At 37.7% G+C, this 26,962-nt stretch overlaps 1 protein-coding gene across 1 annotated transcript in view; it reads left to right on the top strand.

The window, feature by feature from the left end:
* LOC134289014 (beta-alanyl-dopamine/carcinine hydrolase-like) overlaps window positions 1-26,962 on the top strand; it is a 48,122-nt gene that overhangs the window by 16,064 nt on the left and 5,096 nt on the right. The window contains exon 3 of the mRNA XM_062854995.1: window positions 18,728-18,977. Coding sequence (XP_062710979.1) covers window positions 18,728-18,977 — 250 coding nt within the window. The remainder of the gene's footprint in view (window positions 1-18,727; window positions 18,978-26,962) is intronic.

Genomic DNA, 26,962 nt, shown 5'->3' on the forward strand with positions numbered 1-26,962 from the left:
ATTCTCGGCGTCATGTTGGTGGGAGACCGCATTCGTTTATTTGTGTTCGTTTTCGCACTGAGTGAACTTCATTAGGCTGAATTTTTTAGACACTGCTGCTTCTAGCTACATACATACATATGCACAATAGAAAGTCACTGTTGATGCCATCAAAAAAGTTAACACCTTCCATGTCTTGTAATTCTAAAAAGGGTTTTAATTGTTTGCCTTTTTTACAAAATGGAATCGAGATGAAGAAATTATATGAACTCAATGAAATTTGATAATATAAATAATTTGTGACTCGGTATCAAGTATACAGCTTATTCGCTCTACTATAACCAAAGTAACAGACCTCTTCTCTAACTGTTTTGAAAGGTTTAGAACATGAAACCAATCGAAACTAGTAGTAAACCCAAAATGTCCTGATCAGCTGATTTGGACATGGGTTTGAAAAAAGATTCTCCGAGTAGGCGAAAAAACGAAATACATAATATCATAATTAGATATTACTCAGTGAAGTACTGAAGAACATACTCAGCTATTAGTTTGATTGACATAGGGGAAATTGTGTATTTTCGGCAGTTTTGTTCTCTTCGTCATGGGGGTTTTTTTTGAAAGCTGTTGAACTCAGAGTTGGCCTCAAATCCTTCCCAACCAAGCTGAATTATATGACCAAGTTTCAGGGAATTTGGTCGACAAAAACCCCTCATGACGAAGAGAACAAACCTGCCGATAATACCCATCGTCACCCTAGGACATAAAAGATAAAAAAATAATATCAAAAATTAGCATGGGGAAGAACATAATAATATCTCATTTAAATGTTTTAAGATCAAATTAATATATGGGGAGATCTGGATTGTACCTAACAAACATTTTTGCTGTACAATAACACTAGTTTACAGCATTTTTGAACTCGGTAAGCTGATGATCGTTTTTGGTGTAGAATCATGCCATGAGTACGAAAACGCGAAGGAAAAAAAATACAGTAGAGCGAAATTTTTTTCGACTTTCCATACAAGGTTGATGATTTGAAATCGATTTTTGTTCTATTTTTATGCAAAGTCGCTCACATAATACATCTCATTCTCCGTAACCAATGATCTGATAAAGCTGAATTTTTTACTATAACTCGCCTACATATGGTATGTCAAATAAACGTTGAGAAAGAATTTTTAAATTGTTTTTTTTTTATTGAAAAACAATTTCTTCATATATTTTTGTAAATTTTGATAAAATTTAAAGACATCGTCCCCAAAACTCGCCAATATCTTGAATTTCATCAATCTGACACAAAACCTGCATTCAAATGATCGAATGGTATTATACTCAGCTCTTAATTTATGGAAAAAAAATAAAATTCGTTGAACAAAGCGCAAGATTTGAATTTCATTATATTCCATATTTCAAAAGTTGTAAAACTCGAAATTGAGCTAAAACTCAAAAACTGTTCTACTTAAAATTTTTTGAAGCACTGTTTCGAAATCAGCGCTAAATTATGCCTCAAAAATTTTGGTCGTTGACAGAAGTTCACGACTTTCGTTTTGTTTTGTAAACTAGTGTAATTTGTGACTCGGTATCAAATATACAGCTTAATCGCTCTATTCACTATAACCAAAGTTACAGACCTGTTTTCGAACTGTTTTGAAAGGTTTTGAATATGCAACCAATCGAAACTAGTAGTAAACCCAAAATGTCCTGATCAACTGATTTGGACATGGGTTTGGAAAAAGATTCTCCGAGTAGGCGAAAAAACGGAATAATATCATAATTAGATATCACTCAGCGAAGTACTGAAGAACATATTCAGCTATTAGTTTAATTGACATAGGACATAAAAGATGATATCAAAAATTAGTACATATGGAGAAGAACATAATAATATCTTATTTAGATGTTTTAAGAACAAATTAATATATGGGGAGATCGGGAGTGTAGAACATCAAACCAATAGATAGATGAATTAGAGAATAAACAGAATAATGACCACGGCCAGAATCGAACTTCCGACCTTTTTATTCATAAGCAGTGATTTTATCAACCGCACTACAATTCATTTCTGAAATTAGGAGGTAGAAATAGCATCATGTTCGACGTTTTTGAAGGTGTTTGTAGCTCATGAAAATAAATAATGTTGGTTTGGTCGCGCCATGTTGTAAATAAATACGTGAGAGAACTAATTTTGATCTTGAACATTAATTTTCAGAGCTTCCGATTTATGAATGTTGCAGAAGTAATGTATGAAATAACTAACTGATTTTGATCTATGGAAAAATTCAAGCTAGTGTACGTGTGTTGAAGAAATGTCACTTATCTCTATAGGATTGAGACACTGTGCTGTGAAAGTTTGGAAGGAAGGAAAACGGCTTTTTCAACCCGTTTATGTTCTAGCGATGGCTATAAACATGTGATTGTAAATGATTTGTATAGGGTATCGCGCCACTTGGGCGGTGGCTTCTATATTCGTCTGGTTTCCACTATAACTCAGTCAATTTTTAACCAATTGACTTGAAATGTTGTACCGTAAATGTTGTAGATGCTATACCTATCTCCCCACATTCCAAAAGTTGTGTCAATTGGTTCAAATTTGACTGAGTTATAGTGGAAAACAGACGAATATAGAAGCCACCGCCCAAGTGGCGCGATTCCCTATGTAGAAAGGAGGGAGAAAGTATACAGAAAGATACAAAGTAGGAGGAAAGGGACGGGCCAGGGATTGAACCCAGGACCTTCTGCATATGAATTAGAAGCGATAGCCACTATACCACCAAGCCCGACAATATGAAAAAAACTAACTGATTTTGATCTTAATTAGTGAATTACAGATCTTTCGGATTTCGGATGGTGGAGATGAAAATGTGAAAAAACTTATTTTGATTTTGGACAGTACATTCTAGAGCTTTCAATGACAATAAATGTTCTGTTGAGGAATATTAATACAGATTCTACCAGAACTTTGTGAACTGAAGGGTTTACACGAAAAAATAATTCAAGCTCATTTGAGAATCGCATCCTCTCCTAAACTAAAAAAAAACACTTTTTCCAGAATTCCAAAAAACGAGGAAAATAAAGATGTCTGATTTTAAAGAAGAGTGCTCTGACAGTTTTAGAAATTTTCAATTTTAAATTGAGCCTTAAGCTTCGTAGTATAAGAACTGCTCAATGCGGTAGTTATCCAAACAGGTGCAGGAATATCTTTGGTTTATTTTGCGCCAACGAATTACTTAGTACTGATCCGACCTGGCGATGTGATAACTCGTATTAGTTATGTCACAGATAACAGACGTTCACGCTAACATACGAAATATGCGAAAACCTTTTCAACCGCCATTGCAATAAGGAAACCTAACTGGCAACCGTTTAGAGACGGCACAACGATCGCGTTCATAACGTTTGAGTGCAAATGATAAACGCAAATAATCTCTATCAGATAGTAATAACTTAAGTAATTCGTTGTATAGATGAGAGCTGCGAGAAACGTATTTGGTTTTCATAGTTTTTAGACAGGTTTAGAGTTAAATTTTATTCTAGGATAAACATCTGTTATCTGTGGTATAAATTTGTAACGTCATGAAAAATCAACTTAATTGAATTTTATTCAAATGCAAAAAAAAGTTCCGTAGAAAAGATCAAACCTTTACGGTTTGGACGGCTTCTGTAGCAGACAAACATAGTTCTTTCTATATTCAAAACGATTTCCTTTTCGTTGTGTAGAAGCTCTTTTGTTAAGATATTATTCTGAAATTGCCTATCATTAGAGCCCATTCATAAACTACATTTCCCAAGAGTCGATAATTTTTGGTTAACTTTATAAAAGGTTACAGCTTGTTGAATATTTTCCAGATAATTAATAGAATTGGCATGCTTTTGAAAAACTTGCAAATAGCGCCGTGGTGTAGCACAAAATAAAATCAAACGGCCATTGAACTAAAAGTCCTTTGATCTATCAAGTAACTTTACCGAAGCAACCATCTTTCTAATGAATCATGATTAGGGTGGCCCACACTTATATGAAAAGCAAAAATTTCGAAAAATACCAAGTCTTACCTCCTAAATCAGTTGTTTAAGACTCCCAGAAGCTACATTCAAAATTTGAGCAAAATCGATTGAGCCTAAGGGGGCGCTCAAAACGCTTGAAGTTTGTATGGGAAAACTTGGCCAAATGTATGCAGAAATTTTAAGTTTTAGAATTTTTCCGCTAGGTGGCGCTGTAATCACTTTGCGGTCTTCGACAAAGTTGTTTGGCATATAGTCACCTACGATAATACCAAAGGGTTTGATTATTGAACGCTCACAGCGCCACCTAGCGACAAAATTCGAAAACATAAAATTTCTGCATACATTTGGCCAAGTTTTCCCTTACAAACTTCAAGCGATTTGAGCGCCCCCTTAGCCTTAATTGATATTGCTCAAATTTTGAACGTAGCTTCTGGGAGTCCAAAACAACCGATTCAGGAGGTAAGACTTGGCATTTCTCGATTTTTTTTTTTGTTTTTCATATAAGTGTGGGCCACCTTAATCATGATCCTAAGATAAACTGAATAAAACATGTGTATGTCCTCTGGTGCCTCGTTGTGGTGGGATTTGAAATCATACGGCCCGTAATTTGTATGTTCTTGATCAATCGAACAACCTAGTCAAGAACAGCAACTCTCTAAACTAAATAATTAGGATCTTGAAATATATGGGAAACACTAACAAAATTGTTACTCCTATATCTCCGTATAGAATCTAGCCGTGTTCAAAAATACAAGTCGATCGGTTTGAAATTGACTGAGTTATAGCAGCAAGTGCCCAAAATAGGTCCCCCTGCCCAAATGGTTGCAGACTCTATGCATATTTTAATAATTATGTAGAAAATATTCAAGTTGTAACTTTTTATATAGAGCACAAAAAAAACCTCACAGTCGCCACAACATCCTCTAAATAGTTTCCTTACGAATATCGTTTTGTATCTGATTCCAACAGAACGATACTTAACAGGAAACTGTTTGAGATATCTTTGATCAAACGGAAAAACGTCAGATCAATTTTGACCCGAAGATCAATTTGACTCCAATAACCGGTACATTGGCCTTGGATTATCATTTGACTCGAGTGGGATTTTTTTATAACCGTACGGGTTGGACCGAAGGGTCTCAGATTTTTATGAAACTTTTTTCCACAGTCGGGCTCATAGTTATATGAACAAAAAAAATTTAAAAAAAAAATGTCAGGGTCGCCTATTTTCCTGGTAAACTCAGGTGGATTTTTTTTTGTTTTCCCCTGACACCACTTACTTTGAAAAATCATAACTCAAGAACGAAGCATCGTAGAAGCAAAATTTTTTAATGAAAATGAAAGCAAATGTTCTCAGAAATCATAAAAAATATAGAGAGGAAAAAATTTTCCACAAAATTTTCCACCGTTGAGAAAATTTATAAAGAAAAGCCGGAAAAACTATGCCCGAACACGCGGAAAATCTTCAAAAAAATATTATTGACAAGGTAATTTTATAAGCTATGATCGCTGAAATTTTTGGAATGCACTTTTCTTCGTCCCTGAGTTATGCACAATTTTGTGAAAAATGATCATATACTATAGGCTTACATGGTAATTTTTCACAAAATAGGTCATCATAACTCAGAAAAGAAAAAAGTGCATTCCAAAAATTTCAGTGATCATAGCTTATAAAATTACCTGCTCAAAAATATTTTTTTTTTGAAAATATTCCGGGAGTTCGGGACGGGCATAGTTTTTCCGGCTTTTCTTTATGAATTTTCTCAACGGTGGAAAATTTTGTGGAAAACTTTTTTTTTTGTTTCTGAGAAAATTTGCTTTCATTTTCTAAACAACTTTGTTTCTACGATGCTTCGTTCTTGAGTTATGATTTTTCAAAGTAAGTAGTGTCAGCGAAAAACAAAAAAATCCACCTGAGTTTACTACAAGTTTTATTTTTGTGTTAAGTGTACTATTTCAACTTGTAAACATGTTCCTAAGTTTAATGCACATTTATAGTGCTCTGAAGTTAATTAGCACCATGAGATCTCAGCAATTTCATTTTTATGGCCTACTTTCAGGTCATTTCGGGCAGAAAACAACATTTTCGTAACGTTATAACGCGAGCATTAAATTGGAAATGAAACTGAACGTAAAAGTCAGGTGTGGAAGAAATTCTCAGAATAACATAAACATCATATAAAACCACCATAGATAATAGTACCAGATAATAGTTCTTTATATTCGTAAGACAAGTGACACACAGACGCGCGCGCAGTTAGAATAAATAGTCCAGTCAGAGTATCCGTCGAATCTCTGTGTAGAGTACGTGCAATAAATCACAGTTAAGTTAGAATTATCGAATATCTGTTCCATCTCGATAGTGGCCAAACCTACAGATGCTCTTATGTGCGACAACATAAAATGGTGTCCATCAAGGTCAGAGGGGTTACACGGAACTTCCAAATTCCGTTTAAAGAACTTTTTTATCGTACCAACTCCATGAGATATAAGCATTTCAAGACATCGTTGTTTTTCAAGGCAAAATTGCACATAACATTTGAACGACAAGACCTAGCAACATGTAGGTAATGTTCAGAACAAATATGCGTCATTACTTGCTCTTCAAATGCTTGCAAGCTCACATCCTCGAATAAAAAATCAAATAAGCGGTCGTCCATAAATGACGTAGCATTTTTTTTGGCGATTTTTGAAACCCCCTCCCCCCTCGTAGCCTATTTTCCTATACCTAATACATGGCTCGTAGCTTATTCGGAGACTCCCCCTCTCCCCTAAAATGCTACTTCATTTATGGACGACCCCTAAAGAAGTTGTTGTGAACCGTTTTTGGAGGGATCGCCCTAAGCCAAACCCTAAAATTGACCTACTACGTTCAAATTAAGAGCTAGATAAAAGGTGTCTTCGGCAAAGTTACTCGAAATAGCATTGCCTACAACTTTGCTAAAGAACATCGCATATGACCTCAAATTAAAAAGTTCTATTTCAGATTTGAGTTAAGACGAGGACCACCCTAATCAAACATTTTTGGAAAAGATGCAGCAAACAAAATCAAACAATTTCTCTTAAGACACCAAACGCCTAAAATTAACGATAACAGAGATAGGGATTTTTTTCCTGCTAAAACGCGGATTCGGACCATTGTGGAATAGTTTGATACGCTGCGTGTAAAAATAAAATTTGTTCTTGCTTCTACTATCAAATGGCTGCACAGTAAAGTTGTGCTTATAATTTCTGGGACAGTCTGTAAAATCATGAGCATATGTACATCTCATCAACTAACGGAAACTTCACAATTTGATGCTAAAATACCCTAGCCAAAAATACCCTTAGCGAGGTGGTTTTCGTGCTTTGTGTGAATTTCCGTCGAACCCCTTATTAAATATCCAAATTACGGACAAGCCAGTTCATTAACAGTTGATCTGAGATAACTTTGAGCATTTTGCATGATGATTCCACTCAGTTTGTCTGATGTCACTTACTTGTAAGAATGGAACGATTAGTAATTACTAATAATAATGTAGTCATATCTGGACCATTCATCTGTACTAAAGCTTATGCATGAACATTATATTGGATTCTGATTGGGAAAGCCCGTATGAATAAAACTGAGCAGATAATATTGCTATCAGTCAACAAACGAAAAATTAGTCGCAACAATACACATTTAAACTAGGTGTTCTGTGTACACTATCATGCTATCATCCTAATTTGGTAAAATACATTAAAGCTATTAGCAATATTTATTAATAACACAGGTATTTCATTTGCTATCGCAATTACGATTCTTACAGGTTTTATTTTTCACCTGCGTTTCAGAAATACGTGTTAAACTAACCCAAATTCTATCCTAAATTAAGGACAGACTTGTAAGAATCCCAAAATGGCCGTCACAACGGCCGACTTTGGCACCTACTCACGATTTCGAGGGCACAAATCTCTTCGTAAACAAAACTAGCGCATTTGAGCTTCTTATTTTGAGCTTATTACAAGTGATCAAAAACAGAATAATAAATTGGATTGCTGTTTGAAGCTTGCTTCTTGAGATTTGTGCGTCTGAAGTTTTGATGCACTGTTGAAGCGAGATTTCAAGACGTTTGTCCTTAAACCATTCAACTAATCATATAAAGAGCTAATCATAGCAATAGAAGATGGCAACGATTTTTGACGAATTTTGCAATTTCATTGACATCTGTTCCAATGTTTCAATATTGGTAATTTGATGCAACTCATTAGTGCTATACCAAAGAGGCAACTAAAAAATCATTTTTAAAATTTTATTGTAAGAAGAAACAATACCTACCTAAAGTTTTTTTTGCAATCTACTACAAATGACCCGCGGGCGGAGTTTGGGTTGGCCATCTGCAAATAACGGTTCTTGACATCCCTTTAGTCTAGTACGGCTAGGGACTAGAAGTTCGATGAAAAATACTAACCCGAGACAGACAAACAGATCGTGGTTGTGATCTGTTATTTGTGGTTCGCTTTTAATTTTTCGTTCTGTACAGTAGACGTTCGATAAGTGCAACATGTTAACCACCGAATGAAATTCGCTAACTGCAATGACTTACAGCCGTCAAACAGTTGTCAATTGCTGTTGGACGCAGCCAGAATGCACTCAAATACATCGCAATGCAGCTGTAGTGCATCTGAAAAACATCGCAACTCTGTTGACGTTTCGTTTTTGACAGATAGCGGTGCGATAACTGCAAAATTGTTGCACTTAGCGGACTTGCAGTTAAAAAACATTGCAGTTAAACCGTTTGCACCGAGCGAACGTCTACTGTATCAATCTATGGCACTTGTTCTGAGATAACATGTACACAGCGTAATGTAATTATAAGATTTTTCGCGCGTCGTCTTGCAAACTCCTGTTGTGCCCAAATGATCCTAATAAATAGCAATATTCAAAAGTCAAAGTCAAGTGACATCCATGACATTTAGCAGCACTGATAAGGAAATAGATAAAGGTAGACATAAAAGCTTGATATTAAGGCCCCTCTCTGAGCATTTTGCACATATTTGTCGAACTCGTGATTTATTGGCATATTTTTTTTAAGTCATGGCTTAGAATCGATTTGTAATGCCAAGGACACCGTTTAGAAATGATAGTTCTTTTAACTCTGTTTAATTTTATCACACGTTCCGTGCAATATAGGTGTTCCTTAATCGTATGCACCTGTCTGGCTGAATTGGTGCGGCTAGCCTAATTAATCGAACATGCATTAGTGACGAGACATCCGTATCACCGCGCGCAGAGCTGTCGATGTGCATCGGCGAGACGATGCGGTGGATCGATCAGCGCAGGGATCGTCGTCTGCTAAATTGCTGAATCCGGTCGATCGGGCGGTCCGCTGAGGAGAGCGCATTGGTAATGAGATTCCAAACGCCAGATAGTAACCGGCGTCGTCACGACTCGGTTGTTGGTTTAACACAAATTTCATGTTATTTGTCATCCGTTCGAGAGTGATTTACGATACAATTGGCTCTATTTGCATATCATTTTTGCGCTGAGGCATGCATGCATGGGTGGCAGAATTCTCAGAGCTCCGCTACGGGAAGTGGAGCACCTGTCTGTATCAATGTGTCCCAATAAAGTCCAACTTTTCATCATTCATTCCTTGACACTTTGTAGGAATGCATGCAAAATATTAAACTAGTAGGTCAAAATCAGCGTGCAACTGTGTGATAACGGCGGATACATGCCATCAATCTAATTTCAATACTTGCGTGTCAGTAGTGCTAGCACATGCTGTATTTGCCTTTACTATTGCAACGTTCTTAGAAACCACGCACAGTAGCAACTGGAGAACCGAATGATTTACAAATGAGAAGCTGGGACCTTGCTGCCTACCTGGATACTTGCTAAGCAACAGCGTAGCTTTGCCCGCTTGTGCCAAGCGTATCGTCGTTCTGCATCTTATTCGGTCTTGGTAGATGAGTTTTTTTTTTCAATAGAGCTAATTTTGATTCCCTCAGACTCCTGAATGTTCCTAAAAATATGTTCTTTATCATCTTTATCATCTTTATCATTTGGATATTCATTTCCGGGCATTTGACTTGACAACATTTGCGTAAAAACTCCGCATATCGCTTCAATTCATGCGCAATCGCGCTTCATTCATCACACACTTCTCACGCCTTTCCTAATCTCTGCCAAAGGTTGATATGGTACTGAAAATACTGTGAAAAAGTATAGCACAAGACACTACATACAAGTTAATATTCCAAAGCCGAGGCCCATTTCAATGGAAATGCTATGGAGCAAAAATGTGTATATCTTGAATTCAAAACCCAATATAATCCTGCCAAAGCTTGCAAATCTCAGTGGTAATTTGACAAAAAAAAACATCCCAAGCATTTTGGTTTTACCAAAATCGTAACGAAACCTCAACTTTTCGGATAATCCCCATGGCTCAAATCATGTTTATCGTTCGGTTACCATCAGTTCAATTAGCATCATCATCCACCTAAGCAAAACAGCAATATGGCAAGCGCGAATTGCTGCTTTTACGCCGTTGCGTGCTTTCGTTCCAACTGGTTGGGTTTGTCCACACTTCCTCAAATGGGTCAAGAGAGTTTCCGAGCAGGGAAGAAAAAAAACTCATAAAAATATTTATAACCTATGACAACTAGTTGTGAACCAACTAACATTATATGCTTCGACAACTAGATCATTTTCCACACGCTGCATAAATTAACAACAAAACTGATTTAGTAAACATACAGCAAAATAAGCGATGTGGATCGAGGAGGTGATTAAGCTTTGACAGTTAGATCTAGATGGGTCAGAGTGATCAATTATAAATGATCGCGTTTTTAGGTGTGATACAATGAGAGTCTAATGAAGGTGTGGAAGAGACACTTCGTGTGCGTGAGATCCGTGTTTGGTGCAAACCATGTCACTACTACAAGCAAAGCGAGCTCCCATAAGAACGCGTGTCAAATAGTGACGTCACTATTTGTGTTTACATTTTTCTTTGCTTACTAATACATAGCCATCTCTTCTTCTTCCCCACCTGTAATATACTCTCATTGGGTGTGATATTAAGTGGGAAACCGATTTCTATACAGTAAAGCGGTACAACTTCACTCATTAATAAACTTACCCAGGTGTTTCCATACTCAGGACATTTTTTGGAGAATTACTACGTATTTTTTTCAGGATTACTCGATTGTTGTTCAAAAATGAGATGCGTATGTACCATTTCTAGTTGGCAAGTGCCCCCACTTTCATCTTTTTCTTGTGTTTGAGAATGAGTAAAAAAAAAGAAAAATCTGCACACGATATCAATAGCCTTTGTGTTCGGCTACGGACACTATCCAGAGGTGACTCTCAGATCCGTCCTTATCCTACCATCATTGGCGGAGCCAGCATTTTCTTTTTTCTTTTTTTCTTACTCACTCTGCTAAACATACACGAGAAAGAGAAAGATAGAAGAAGGGGCAGCTTGCCTCCTCTTTTATTCCGCTCTTTCTCGTGTATGTTTAGGAGAGTGAGTGAGAAAAAAGAAAATACTGGCTCCGCTAATGCCTACCATCCCAACGAAAGTTCTTCCCTGAGACAATTAAGGATATGTAGAGGTTATCTTGATCTGTAGTAAATTCGGTGGTAGAACCACATAGAACACTATTTTCCCTTTCCGCAAATGATACAGGATACGAACAATCCAAGATTTCCTTTGCTCTTGCAGTAGCATTTTGCCGCCTCGTGCTTGTATCATGGGATCACAGGCAATCAAAGCATCTGATGCACGCTTTATCATGGGATCACACGTTATCGGATCATGTTACAAGTCGCGATAAATTTTATTCATCACGGTTGAAACCACTTATGAACCAATAAACAGAATTCATGATTGAAAACAATACATTGATTGGCTTATTTTGACATAAGTGCAACAAGAATGCACCAAAAGTGAAAGATTTTCGGTATTTATCATTTTGACTTCATGATAACGATCGCATCATGGCCACACATGCCTCGCGATATCGCGCGATGCGCTTCAACCGCGTCTCATTCGAGATCTCATCATGATCACTAGATTTCCATCCTTGTATATAACGCCTACGAGTAATGCACTCTTGCGAACTGTGCCGCATTATCTTCAGAGTAATAAATACACTAATCTATCAGCTTAAGCCTGGCATCCACGCACCAATGTGTGAACCCATTGCCAAACATATCTCTCCAACACTCCAACAACCACATCAATTTGTGCAGACGCAGAGGTATATTCGGTCTGCTGTGGATACAAACAAACTTCCTTTCCCTTCCCTACATTGCCTTAAGATGCCTGTTGAGTCCCCGGCAGATATCTCACTGATTCCTTGTGCGAGTGTAGCTGGTCTGGCAATACTGGAGTAGCATCCACGGGCGATCAATCAAGGTCAATCTCAAGCTCAGCTATTTTTTGTGTACCTATTGGAATTAATAGGTTCAGTACATGTACTGAATGAGAGAGAGACCCGAAGGGAGACCGTAGTGTTTTAGGGTGAGCTGCTTGCCTTCCCGTTTACGATTGCTACAATCTTTTTCAATCACTACGGTGCAGATAGCGTTAGCGTTAGCGTTAGCGTAGTTACGGTATACTTCGTAGATTGGATACTAACAACATTCATGTACCTTTTGCTAATCTTGCTCGGATTGCTTTTCGGAACAAAACTGGGGAGTTAACTTCGCTCCAATCTTATGCAAGAATACCAAAAGCCAGCGGTTCCCAAACTTTTTGCTATCGCGGCGCCCTTTGAAATTTCCAAAAATGTCGCGGCGCACCAAAGATTTTAAAAAGGTTTTTATTTTAATTAAAAACAGCTTTCACTTTAAAATGTCAAAGACAAAATCGTGAAACACTTCTTATATGTATCATGTTTTATTAGAATTCGGAAAAAAACCGGAAAACTATTTTTTTTAAATAAATTTCTCAAAGATAATTTTAATATGTTTGTAAGATTTCAAAAATCATGTTGATTTCATCAAAGAATCTTTATAAAAGAGCAAAAAACTCAGATGTACAGGTAAAACAAACTGCTGCTTTTTATTAATTCAGCAAAAAAATCTAAAGCGTTTGCAATAATTATAGAATTTCAATTGAAATAAAATGACTTCACAGAACTAGACTAAAGTTTAAATTTTTGACGGGAATTGCAAAGCAACACTTTCAAACACTTTTATTTATTTTGCAAAATTTAGGCACATGAAGAGATTGTAAAGAACCTGTGAGCTTTGATTGAACTTTTTATTTTCATAAATTTCGACTTAATCCTTTGAGTGGCGTATATAACTCCAGTGATGAAACCGAGCATGGCAAACTTATTCAAAGTTCAGTGAGGTTGGGGCAATACTGATGAAACAGTCCGGTTCAAAAAGGTTAAAGCTAGCTGTTCACAATGTCACAACAGCAAACCTGCATGCCGCTAGCTATCCCGAAGACCTTGTAATTATTCTGAAAAGAACGCAAATAAGGTTCTTGAAAAAAAACTATGGACAAGTTATAGTTAAATCAAAAGCTAAGCTGAAGCTTATAAGGTCCAGAAACAATTTTAATAACTTAAAATTTAAACATTTTAAAATTTGGTGTCAATTGATATGTTTAAAAAGGATACCAGAAACCCTGTGGAACAAACGAAGACTCAGGGAATAATTAAAAAAAAAATAAGCGACACTAGTTTTACTAAACAACACAAAATTAATGGTGTTCCGCAATACAAATAAAGAGTTTGTTTTTGTTTGTTTCGTCACAACTCAAAAACCTGCGGCGCACCTGGAAGAGGATCGCGGCGCACCAGGGCGCCGCGGCGCACAGTTTGGGAAGCACTGCCAAAAGCACAAATGTCATTATTCCCGGCCACGCCCATCTTTACCGTAACTTGGGATAGGGGAAGGAAATGTTGATGTAGCACTTATATAAGAGGCCTCCGACTCAGTGACACTCCCATAAGTACTACGGAGTGGGTGGTTGGGAGATGTATTATGTAGGTCAAGGATTCGCCTGAAAAGCTGGCGATGGACCCACAGCATTGGTTGTTTTGTTGGTTAAAATTTAATCTTTTGAAAGCCGGCAATCAAAAGAGATTTTTTTCTATTTATTGTTTAAATAATTATGTTTCTGCTCAGTAAGAGGCCCAAGCAGAACCGATACCTCCAGGGTCATCGGAACATTACAATAGATATTTGAAACGCGTGAGAAAAAAAAACCGGCGGTTCGAAAAAAAACCTCAAAAACGCGAAAACAACGAAAAAAAAAAAACATCTAAAAAAATACGGAAAACGTGCTGAAGAAAATAAAATCAAAAGATATTTTTTTTCTATTTATTGTATAAATAAGTATGTTTCGGCTCAGTGTGAGGCACAAGCAGAACCGATCCCTGCAGGGTCATCGGAACTACACGCAAGGAAAAAAAATTGGTCACTCGAAAAACAACAAAATAAAAAAAAATAAACAAAAAAATCGCGTAACACAAAAACAAAAACATATCTCAGTTAAAAATAATAAAAAAAATTAAAATCAAAATAAAAAAATAAAAAATAAAAAAATTAAAAAAAAACAAGATTGCGTAAAACTAGTTAAAAAAAACATGGTTGGCGATCCGAAAAAAATCAATTTTTCTAAAAAAAAAAAACGCATCTACACCCGTGACATTACGGCACTCGGCTCGAATAAAAACGACGCTGACAACGTGGTCTACCCGCCACCGAAAGATAAGGTTGTTTTAAAAAATAAGAAGGGTGTTTCGTCTTCCCGACTGCAGGGTTGCCCGCTTGTACATCTGAAATAGGAAATAGTATTAAATGGTGATAGGCTCACAACAGTCACATAATTTACGGAAATAAATCTCTCTACTCTATACATAGACAAAAATTACCTGAATCCTCCTGAAACAAATGGTTTATTAACAATGAAAAACATAAAACAAAAAAAAAGTCGAACAAATTATGATCTTGGAATTTTTCTGCATTTAAATTAACAAAGCTAAAAAATTACAAGATCACAATTTGTTATGGTAGATCTTACACCGTAACGCACCATTATAAGGTGATCTACCCACGTCACGGGGCTTTTTCAATCAGTACGGTGCAGATATAACAAAAAAAGAACGCTGGTTGGTTGTACCACTACGGCAAGACCAATACGAACATTTCGGTAATCTTCGAATGGGTGTAATTAGTTTTGTACCTTTTAATTCCGCTCTATTTTGCTAACCCTTTGACAGATACGCGTATTTCAAAGAGTGGATAACTGACACTGAGGAAGATTACAAGTGGTAGTCGAAATACGCGTATCTGTCAAAGGATAAAGAAAATAGGACGGAATTAAAAGGTACAAAACTGATTACGCTCATTCGAAGAGGGTATTTCTGCTTAGAGGGTTCGAAAAGTCGGTACAAGATTTAGGTAATGTTAATTCAGAGCCTTCATGTTTACCGATAAATATGCAAATCTTCATACCGATATCGAAATAGGAGAAAAAACTCCAAGATTTTTTCTGAGGTTAATCAGGAGTTCCTGTTAGGACCACATCAGGAGGTATTTCTTGAATTCCTCTAGAAGTTCCTGCACGGATTCCTCTAGGAGTTTCTTCAAGGTTTTCTACAGGGCTTTCTTCTGAAATTACATAAGAAGTTTCTTGTGATTCCTTCCAGGAAATTCGACCGGAATTTCTAACGAAAATTCTTCAGAACTTGTAGGGAAGTATTTAGAAGTTTTTCGGCCTTGCAGTCTCACCAGTCTTTCTAGTATTTCTGCAGGAGTTCCTTCTAGGATTTCTCAAGTATTTTCTATTGCGATTGCACCAAGATTTTGTTCTGGGATGGGATCGCTCTAGAAATTACACCCGGAAATTCTCCAGAAGTTCCTTCTAGAACTCATGTACATACGTCCATCTGGGACTCTTTTGGGAGGTCATTTTGGAACAAATGGAAATCCTCCAGGAGTGTATTTCGGAATTCCTCTAAGAGAGTTTTTGGAATTCTTTATGGAATTACTCCAGAAGTACCATATGGAATTCTTTCATCCTTGTAAAATTCCAGCCTTACAATGCATTCTTTTAGCATTTTCTTAAGGAATTTTTCCAAGAATTCTTTCAGGGTTTCTTCCAATGGGTCATTTATGGATTATATTTTTCCAGGAAATCCTTCTAGGAATCTTAAAACAACCCTTATGAAAACATTACGTGATGGAACTTCTAGAGGTATCGCAGAATGAAATCCTCAAGAATTCCAGAAGGAATTTCTGAAAGAATCTCGGTAAGAATTTCTAGATCTAGAGATTCAAGCTTGGATCTCTGGAGGAAGAACTCTTAGATGAATCCTAGATCGAAACTCTTCATAAATCTCAAAAGAAATTTCTAGAATAATCCCAGAAGGAATTTCTGAAGGAATCCTGGATAAAACACTGGAAGAATATCAGAAGAAACTCCCTTATGAATCCCAGCAGTTACCTCTAGATGAATTCTACAATTATTATTATATTTTGGAACCCAGGAAGAATTCCTGGAGGAACTTCAGAACATTGAATAAACCACGAAACTGCTGGATTAATCCCAGAAAGAATTCCTGGAGAAACTACCGAAGGAATCTCTGCAGAACCTCGGAAAAGGCTCCTTGAAAAATTCCGGAAAGATCTTCTGTAGGAATCCTAAATAAACTCTTTGAAGAATCTCAGAAGAAGCTCCAACGTCGAGGAATCGAAGAAGAAACCCCAAGAGGAATCCTGGAATCTAATCCAATATCAACCGCTATCTCCTGTGTTCCTGCCCTAGATTAATACTAACACCCACGAATATGTTTTTTTGTCATGCCACCTTCAGGAACCGCGGCGTGTAGTGCTCTATTCAGCGGACATTCGCCATTTTACGAAACGCCAATAGTAATGATGATGGTATTGATTTTCACGTGCTAGGACGTCAGCTCCTGATGAATTTTCACTAATGGAATCAGCTAGTAAAATGGACTATTGCCAATTTTGACAAGTTATTGCAATGAAAAAGCAATTAAGTGTCAAAAAGTAGAAATTGTATACGTGGCATAAATTTGAAATTTTAACGGTGGAAGTGACGTTGCTAACAACGTAAATGTCACTCCATGATCCATAGTTTCCAGGGATGGGGTACAGGTATTTACCCCGTGTGCCCAGATTGATGCGAGTCGAGATGTTGGTGAGTAACTGGAACAATATCCTTATATTTTTGCAAAGTTTTCAAAAAAAAAGTAGATTTTTATACCTCGGGTAATTTTGGGTCTCATTCCATAGCATGACTTTTTTTTTTAATTTGTCGAGCAGTGTTGTAAATGTACATAGGAGGTTTCAGGTAATTTGGACACACATATATAGATCAGACTCGCTTATCCGGAGTCGGGTTCTGAATGTGTGTGTGTATTTCATTTTTAGAGGGACTTTAACCTTTCGGTCATTCGTCCCTTCGGGTTCTGAAGCTTCCCAAACATATATCTAAAGAACGGAATGCTGAACAAAGCTGAAATTTTGACAGATTACTTATGATTGTTCGTTTGACAAAATGTCAAAATTTCGCTATATATGTGAGGGAATTCTGCAAAACCCTACTCCGGATAATCGAGTCCGACCTGTATTTTGAACGTTTTCATTAGATTTTGCTGTAGTCTGTAAACATCCAAAATATATCCGCGTAACGGCATGTTCAAATACCTGAATTCCCCTAGTATGTCAAGTGTGCAATTACTACAGAGCTCAATCATTGTCATCTTCTTCTTGTTTGGCGTAACGTCTCAACTGGAACAAAGCCTGCTTTGCAGCTTAGTGTTCTAAGAGCTATTAGCTAAGAGCTTTTTCCGCCAATAATCACTATTTTGCATGTGTATACCGTGTGGTAGACACGAAGATACTCTATGCTCAAAATAGTCAAGGAAATTCTCATTAAGAAAAGTTCGTGGACAGACCGATAATTCACCCTTCACCATGGTCTTGCTTAACGAGTTGGAGAAATGTCTACGTCAGTACAGCAGGGAACACAAACGAGCCTACTTCCACGTTGAGCGAAGTTAAGGATGCTATGCAGCAGCTCAAGAGCAATAAGTCAGCTGGAAAGGATGGTATCGGAGCTGAATTCATCAAACTGGGCCTGGAAAAGTTTGAATATGCCTGTACCGGCTTATAGTCCGGATCTTGTAAGCCAAACAGCTGGAACCAAACCAGAGGTGTGGAAGGAAGGGGTCATTTGCCCCATCTACAAGAAGTTGTAGTGTGAGAACTTCCGGGCGATCACAATTCTTAATGTCACCTACGAAGTGCTATCCCAGATCATCTTCCGCAGTTTTTCACCTAAAGTAAATGAGTTTGTGGGAAGTTATCAAGCCAACTTCGTCGACGGCCGCTCGACAACGGACCATATCTTCACCGTGCGGCAAATCCTCTAAAAATGCGGCGAACATCAGGTCCCAACGCACCGCCTGTTTACCGACTTCAAGACGGCGTACGACAGTATCGACCGCATAGAGCTATGGAAAATAATGGACGAGAAGGGCTGCTTCGGGAAGCTCACTAGACTGATTAAAGCGCCGATGGACGGTGTAAATAACTGCGTACGTGCGATCTGTCTGGTTCGTTAGAATCTTGCCGGGGACTACGACAAGGTGATGGGCTCTTCTGCCTGCTGTTCAATACTGTCCTGGAAGGTGTTATGCGACGAGCCGGTCTCAACAGTAGGGGTACGATTTTCACGAAATCTGGCCAATTTGTCTGTTTTGCGGATAATATGGATATTATTGCTAGAGCATTTGCAACGGAGGCAGAATTGTACACCCACCTGAAACGTGAAGCAACAAAAGTCGGACTGGTGGTCAACGTATCAAAACCGAAGTACATTCTGGCTGGAAGAACCGCCAACGACAGGGCAAGCCAAGGCAGCAATGCTACGATAGACGTGGATACCTTCGAGGTGGTGGAGAACTTCATCTACCACAAGAACCTGCGGCTGAAAAACATTCACCCTCGCATCAAGTGCACCATGTACAAGACGCTGGTAAGGCATAGTACACAATTACGTAACGCTATAGCGTTACGATCCATACAAAAAAAAATCTTTTCATACAAAAAGCGTTACATGGGGGTAAGGAGGGAATCTGAAAAGGTTAATTTTTGCGTTACGTAATTAGTGTACCATGCCTAAGACCGGTGGTTCTGTACGGGAACGATACCTGGACTATGCTCGAAGAGGACATTCAAGCACTCGAATAGTTCAAGGTGCTTAGAACCATCTTTGGCGCTGTACATGTGAATAATCGATGGCTTGGAAGGATGAACCTTGAGCTCGCTGCACTCCACGGCGAACCTAGAATCCGGAAGACTGACAACAGCGATTAGCAGGGCATGTTGTGAGAATGCCGGACAACATTCCTGCAAAAGTAGAGTTCGCAAGAGTTCCAGAAGGGGAGAATGTGAGCGGATCATGTGGAAAGAATTCGTGACTTTGATATACTCGAGCGAAGCACTTTGGTCTTGCTCAATAGCCACACGCTTATCGTTTCGGTCCTTAACTTAGTGCCAATACCTAGTAACACGCGATCTATATCACTCAATCAATTACAATCTCATGAAAAATATTCCAATTCCAGTCATTTAGAAAAATGACTTCATCATCTCACCGCACTGGCACTTGCAAAGTCAATCGTTCATCTGTCCAAACTGCTACCCGTCCAATGCAAGGATTTCCTATCCAATCCACGTGCACGTCACCACAAGTATATCAAGTTCAAGTACAACAAGCCAAAGTACTTGGCGGCACTCGACAAGTACACCCAGGTCTATAACCGTTTACCTACACGGCGGTGGTGCGCTGGTGGCTTGTTATTGGCGGCGATGCTCGTTCGCTCGAATTATCACCATCATCATCTGCCATGGTTCTAAATGGTATACTGAACCCGCATGAATCTTGGATTCGGACTATGTACTACTAATCGTCGTCACCCTGCTACAAATGTGGCGAATCAGCAGAAGTATCTACTGCTAGGGGCAACTCATAGGTTTATTAATGTGTACGTCTACGAAAGTGGCTGAGCGATCGTCAAACTGCGATCACTTGTTTACCACAAATCAGTGTTGCACATCATCGATCACCGTAGCAGTGCTGTGAAATGTCATGACATTTGCATATTCCAGAGAGGTATCGTCATGACTGCGTATTTCAAACCTTTGTAGAAAAACAGGTCCAGAGTCCATTTTCTCTCATTTGTTTGCCAATAAGAGTGTTCTTGGTAGTATTTAATACCTTATAACAGTGTGACATTTTACAACACTGGTCGGTAAGCAGAGTTTGATAGGTGTCTCGCTGTAGTGCGATTCACTGCTACCGCTACCGGTTAAGAATGCGGGGACACCCACAATACTGCAAACGTATGTGCGAGAACAGCACCTACCCCTCTCTCTTGCCCCTCCTCCTGAAGTTCAATTTGTTTATTGGCGATGATTTGATTGCCCGCCAGACCGGTTGGCGGCGATGGCAGGTTCTCTCATTCATAAAAAGGCGCCGCGCCGTAGTATTCTGTCTGGTGTAGAGTGGCTAGCGTAAAATAGCTCTCTGCTCCACTATGATGGTTCAATGTGAAGGCTGCGTGTGCGAATCGTCCGTCTCGCGTAGATATTTATTGTGCGCCTGAGTGTAGTTAAATCTTTACTAAAACCTAGACGAAGTTATTGGATTGACTGGGTAACAGCGCAAGCGATAAACAACTCAAGTGATAATTTATTCAGCCTGCTGGCAAATATGTGATCAACGCATATCAATTAAGATGTCACACAATATAAGCTTTCAGCTGAAGTATGTAGATCGCGTCTAGGATATCAACATTCTGCGTGTGAAATACTTTGTAGCTGAAATTCTTATAACTTCACGAGAAATCGACATAACGTTATTAATTAATTATAGACGGGCTTGGTGGTCTAGTGCAGAAGATCCTGGGTTCAATCCCCGGCCCGTCCCTTCTCTCCTACTTTGTATCTTTCTATGTACTTTCTCCTCCACTCTACATATATGTATGTACAAGCAAGGGGGAAGACAGCTTTTGCTCGAAGCCTACTCCTGAGCAGAGTTTCCCATTGCTCATGTGTACATAAATGTGACAGCGAGCCTCCTACCAAATTGTCTCCCAGCTCTTCAAAATCGCAGTGTGCTGCGCTGCTAGGAGGCTCACGAAAATCTGGTGGGTGCGAGCTTGGCGCCTAGCTCCCGAGGAGCTCGTCTCATGCGCTGCGTGAGCTGTTGGTATCTAAGGTGAAAAACAACTTCTTGGTAACGAAGAACCTCAACATTTTTTTCCCGTACACAACTCAAGTGTCTGGTTGGTCTATACGATACGACTAGGGATTCTCAATGCAAAGGTTAAGGTATCAATTCTCGTTCGTTTAGGAAGTTTTTGTCGTGAAATTTTCTAATTTAATCAGCGCATGAGACGAAGCTCATGAGACACATCTTGAGAAAAATGAGGCACACAACTTTCAGTCTCAAAATGTACAGAGCTCCTGGGAGCTCGCTTGCCATGTGGCTCCCGTACGTGGGACTACAGCACGTATACATCAACTCTGCTCCTGAGCAAGATTTTGAGCAGCTCTGAGCAACTCGAGTAACTCGATCTTGGAATGTGCATAGCAACCTGCTGTTATGTTGAAACCGTGACTGTCAATGAACGGTTGTATCTGCAACATGATGTTTGATGTGCGTGAATATGAAACGTAGAAAAGTTATTGAACGAGACGTGGGACTATGTTCAAGCGTGTTTTACTACGACAGAGTGGGATGAAGGTCGGAGCCCTGCAAAGTTCCAGATTCTGATGCAAAAGTATTACGACTCTTTTGGCGTGGTTTGCAGATAAACGCTTCTTTTGGTTTACAAAAGATGAAAACTTCGTGCAGCTCCGTGTCTGATGTAGTGCCGTAGAACCCGTAGAAATAACCCGTAAAACGGGGGCTTGGGAGTACCTATCACTACTGCTACCTACATTCAAAACCTACTCGCAATCTGACCAACGGACTGGCGGTACTAATTGTGTAGTAAAAAAGTGTCTGATTCCAGAAAAGATTTCTTCAGAAGGCGAGAACAATGAGACAAATTTTAGCCAGGAGCAATTATTCTTACTTAATGAAAAGATGATCATATTTCAACCGTGCAAAACTCGCAAACATGAGGGGGCTCAGGACACATTCCGATTTGTTGACGTAGGTACAATTAACCTACGGAAACTAATAGTTCTCCGCAGCTATCGCATCCGCCGCTGGTATCCCATACGTTTATTACTTCGTCTCATCGTCGTCGGGATCAAATATTTAAGGTGCCTCACCGAGCAAATAGGTACATACCACAAGATGTCTGAGAAAATTTTAAGGAAAATCCGACGCATTTTTTGATTACCTTTTCACATCCACACTTCTCGCAAAACTGCCATTCTTATGGTGGGTTTGATGAATGATGATCGAAGTAGTCGCATGCATTAATTTTTCGGAGCAAAATGTGAGCAACTCAAAGTTGCTCCATCTATAAAGTGTTGCTCTGGAGTGAGCTGTCTCCCCCCTTGTGTACAAGTTATGTGTATTCACATGTTCATAGCCATTGCTAGAACAGAAACGGGTTGAAAAAGCCTTTATGCAATTCAGTATCATAATTTCTATTTTATATATCTCATTGTGGTGTCATAATGGCCAATTTTTCCGAACTGGTTCATTATGCAACTGAAATGAATTGCATAATGAAAAATAGTTGTATAATGTTCATAATGCAACTCATTTGAGTTGCATTATGAACATTATGCAACTCAAATGGGTTGCATTATGAAAAAAACATTGCATAAAATTTTGTATGGAACTCGTTGCAAAACTCGATTTTTTTAGCACTCTTCGTATTTATCCAACTCGGCGAGCCTCGTTGGATAAATGTACGACTCGTGCTGAAAAAATCAACTTTTTGCAACTCGTTACATAAATAACTATTTCCTTTCCTTCCAACTTTCACAGTGTAGAGTTCCATGAATACATCTGGTTTCGGTGGTAATCTGAACAATAATGACGATTATTCTCTCTCCTCTAGTTATATACATTTCACAGCCTACTACATCTCTCCTTATCTTTAATGAAAAATTAATTAATACATTAATCATAAACTAAAGGATGGATGTTTGACTTTATCGTCATAAGATGTCTGACTTGTTTACTCTTTGATATTGTTTGCTCCTTCAACTACTGTAAATGCTCCGGTTCCGTAATGGTCAGTCGCTGATGATCTTCCTGTCATCATCCTAATTGATTAATTCATTCTTCAGAATCTGTTGGGAAAGAAGTTTTAGTAAATAGAACACAATTGCATTATATATCAATTGTTTGCTTGTGCAATATACTTAGCCATGATTGTTTTTCTTGTCGCCCTTGTAATTAAAGTAAACAATGTAAAATAAATTATGATTAGCATTATTTGTCATTTTTCACAATGCTTCTTCTAACTTCTATTTCTGTTTTTATTTTTAAAGAAATTAGGAATTTTATCTTGACATTCGCTGTTTTTCCGTGACATGTTTTACTGTCACATGCATTTCATTACAAACACAAAGCATAGTAATCTATTTATTTGTCGTCAATCAAGAATAGACCAATTTGTTACAATGAATATTACATATTCATAACATTACGTATCATATCATTATGGTATGATCCACCTTTAAATAACTTGCTTTGCTAATCTATTAAATAAGCCATATATTTTTTTCATTTTATGGAGCGGATTAGATTTGTTTATTCCTGCGGTTTTATTCCTGCGATTCTTTCCTGAACCGGACCGAATATTCCAGGTCTCCCTTCATTCTTGTTACAGAAATGGACCAGGATTATTCCTCTTTATTTCATATCAGAGTAGACCGGAATCGATGTTCCCTTTACTTTCTTTACTTAACCCAGGAGCGGACTGGACGATCTGTTTCATTCCTTCATTCCATACTAGGAATGGACCGAATTTCCACAATCTCCCTTCGTTCCTTTTTACAGAAACGGACCGAGATTTTCGAATCTCCTTCGTTTCATATGGAGATGTAGACCGGAATCAGTGTTCCCTTTACTCTCTACTAATCAGCCAGGAGCGGACTGGATGATTTATGTTATTCCTTCATTTCATTCTAGAAATGGACTGAATTTCCACAAATCTCCCTACGTTCCTTCTACAGAAACGGACCAGGACCATTCTATCCTCTACGTTTCTTATGGAGAAGTAGACCGGAATTACTTTAAGTATTCCCTTTACTCTCTACTTTTGAACTAGGAGCGGACTGGACGATTTACATTATTCCTTTAATTCGTTGCAGAAATGGGCCGTATATATAATGTACAATCTCCCTACGTTCCTTTTGCAGAAACGGACTAGGATTTTTCTATCCTCTACGTTTCATTTGGAGAAGTAGACCGGAATAAATCAACTACTCCCTTTACTCTCTGCTTATTATGCGTTTACGTACTTTAACCCGCACCTTTTATTTTAATAATTAATACAATTTTATCATTGTATTCATCCGTGGTATCATGTAAATTTGAAATCTATTTTTAAGATACTGTTGTACATGTGACCAACCAATGCAGCACTAAACAGGTAAGCTTTATATCGATGTTGTTTTAGCATGGTAAAATATTGTACATTTGTAGAGAGTGTATACCATCTATTTAGGCTCAATAATCTTCAAGCATATTTACAAATAATACACTTTTTTTTTTAAAGAAACTACGTCTTCGTTTACCAATTGTTGTATTTCGAGTATATTCCAAACATTCAAAACAAACGTTCTCACCACGTGGGGAAACGAATGCTACAGTTCAGCAAGGCCCTCAAGGTACTGCAAGATAGTAATTTATCAGACTCGCTGAACAACTTTACTTAGGTACTTATAATTGTTGGTATCTGTCTGAATTTCATGATTCATATTGATAGAAATAATCGCTTCTATTCGAAATTGAATAAGCAGCTGTACATATTACAAATTCAGAAAACATGGAAATATTTAACCAAACAACACAGTCTGTAAAGCTTAAGAATTTTTGTATTAGTGTGTGATTTCAATTTTTTTAAATTTTATTTTCAATTTGTGGATACGTTCATGAATTGAGAAATAGTAGAAAAATGTCAAATCATATAAAATTGCTCAGGTAATCTGTTTTCAAATCTACTCGTGTGATATAAATCGGTTTTAAAAAATTTATTTTCGCAATGCTGGTTCTTTTTGATTAAGCTTGATATGAAAATCTTTGACATTCAATAGATGGAGAAATACGTTACCAATTTATTAAATTTTGAAATTCTGAATATAAGTAATTGTTTATTGTAAAACTCTCTATACAGTAATATAATGTTACCTACAAATCCATTTACTTTATTATGATCTGGATATCCTAATGATGAATTTGTCATTTGTTTTTCTAGATTGTTTTGCAAAAGGCTTAGCATCACGTCTTTATGACTTTTTTAAACATAACTCAAAATCAAAAGAATAAGCATATTATTGAAGCTTTATCCACGTTTCCTTTTCTTTCATGCAAAATGAATTAGATTCCAATAGAGTATCCTCGCATTTTTCAATCGGTGAACTAGCTGAAACATTTTAATTTCATTGTTCCATAAATTAAGATCATTTTGGATTTCTTTTTATCAATAACTTTCAATGCCATTAATTTCAAGGATTTGTATAGTATGATTTCTTTTGAGCCAAAAAACAATGATTAGAAAACATTTTCTGGTGTAATTGTCGAAAATATGCAATTAAAACTTAATCATGATATCGAGTGGTCATAATTTAATCGATCTTTAAAGGTATGGCCTTTCATAGCAATGGAAAATATTTACTCTGTCCCATGTGTTTACTTTCGAAGTAAATAATTCGACCTCGTGTTTTCCCGACCACATGCTTCTAGTTTCATCAACCATTATGGGCTTGAAATGTTTTCCAATGTTTTGTGCGAGTAAGGAATCATATATTTTTAACTTTTTCTTAGTAATAATTGAGCCTGTGCTTTTGGAAGCGAAAGAAAGGTAGCTTCTCACAAGATCGATGGTTAATGATTTACAGTAACTTCCAAATGTACAAGTTATAATATTTATATAATTGTCATTGGAATTAATGTTTATCGAATGATCCACCGTTTTAACTTATAATGTGATAAATTTCAAACCAATATCTTGAATTTGCATAACTAACACCCGACATATCATTTAGCTACCAATTAAACTAAATAAACAATTGCTCGCAATCAATACACTCATTGTTATATCTGCTAAGCATGAGAAACTTTAGGAAATCCACATTAACGATTCGCAATTTTGATGCTGTGTTAGTTGAGCTAAAGATCATAGCAAGCTTGAAAATGTTGAAAATATTACATCACGAAAAACCGTCAAATGACAACCAACAAATGTTGTTTTGGTTATCTTAAATCCATCATTTATGTTTCGTAGGTAAAGCACACTCAAATTCTTTCGCTTGTAATTCTCACGGCGCTTGTGATAAAAGCAACAGCGCATCTGTTAGATTATATGTAATTGATGATCCCCAATGTGGAACACCAACGTGTCAATGCAGTCATCAATTTTTCTACCAGACTGGACAGTACACGTTTAAGCATTAATGTAGTAATAGTTACCGAACACCTACAGTCCGTAGATTCAAAATGGGCTGTTTCAATCCGGCGCACCATGATTTCCTAACTTTCCACTCTTCGTCCGGATGTTTGTTGTGGTCTTCAGGGTTTTCTCAATCTGTGCAATTGGGTCGCGATCACACAGGCGTTTCTTACTTCTTCTCTTCTTTGATTTGTACAGTATTGGAATACGCTCCTTTTCCTCCAGAAGTTATTCATCCTCAGTCGCCAATGTAGAGTTCCATGAATACATCTGGTTTCGGTGGTAATCTGAGCAATAATGACGTTTATTCTCTCTCCTCTAGTTATATACATTTCACAGCCTACTACACACAGAACAGTGTTAATCTATC

This window comes from Aedes albopictus, chromosome 1 (assembly GCF_035046485.1).
Source record: "Aedes albopictus strain Foshan chromosome 1, AalbF5, whole genome shotgun sequence".
NCBI classification, from domain to species: Eukaryota; Metazoa; Arthropoda; class Insecta; order Diptera; family Culicidae; genus Aedes; species Aedes albopictus.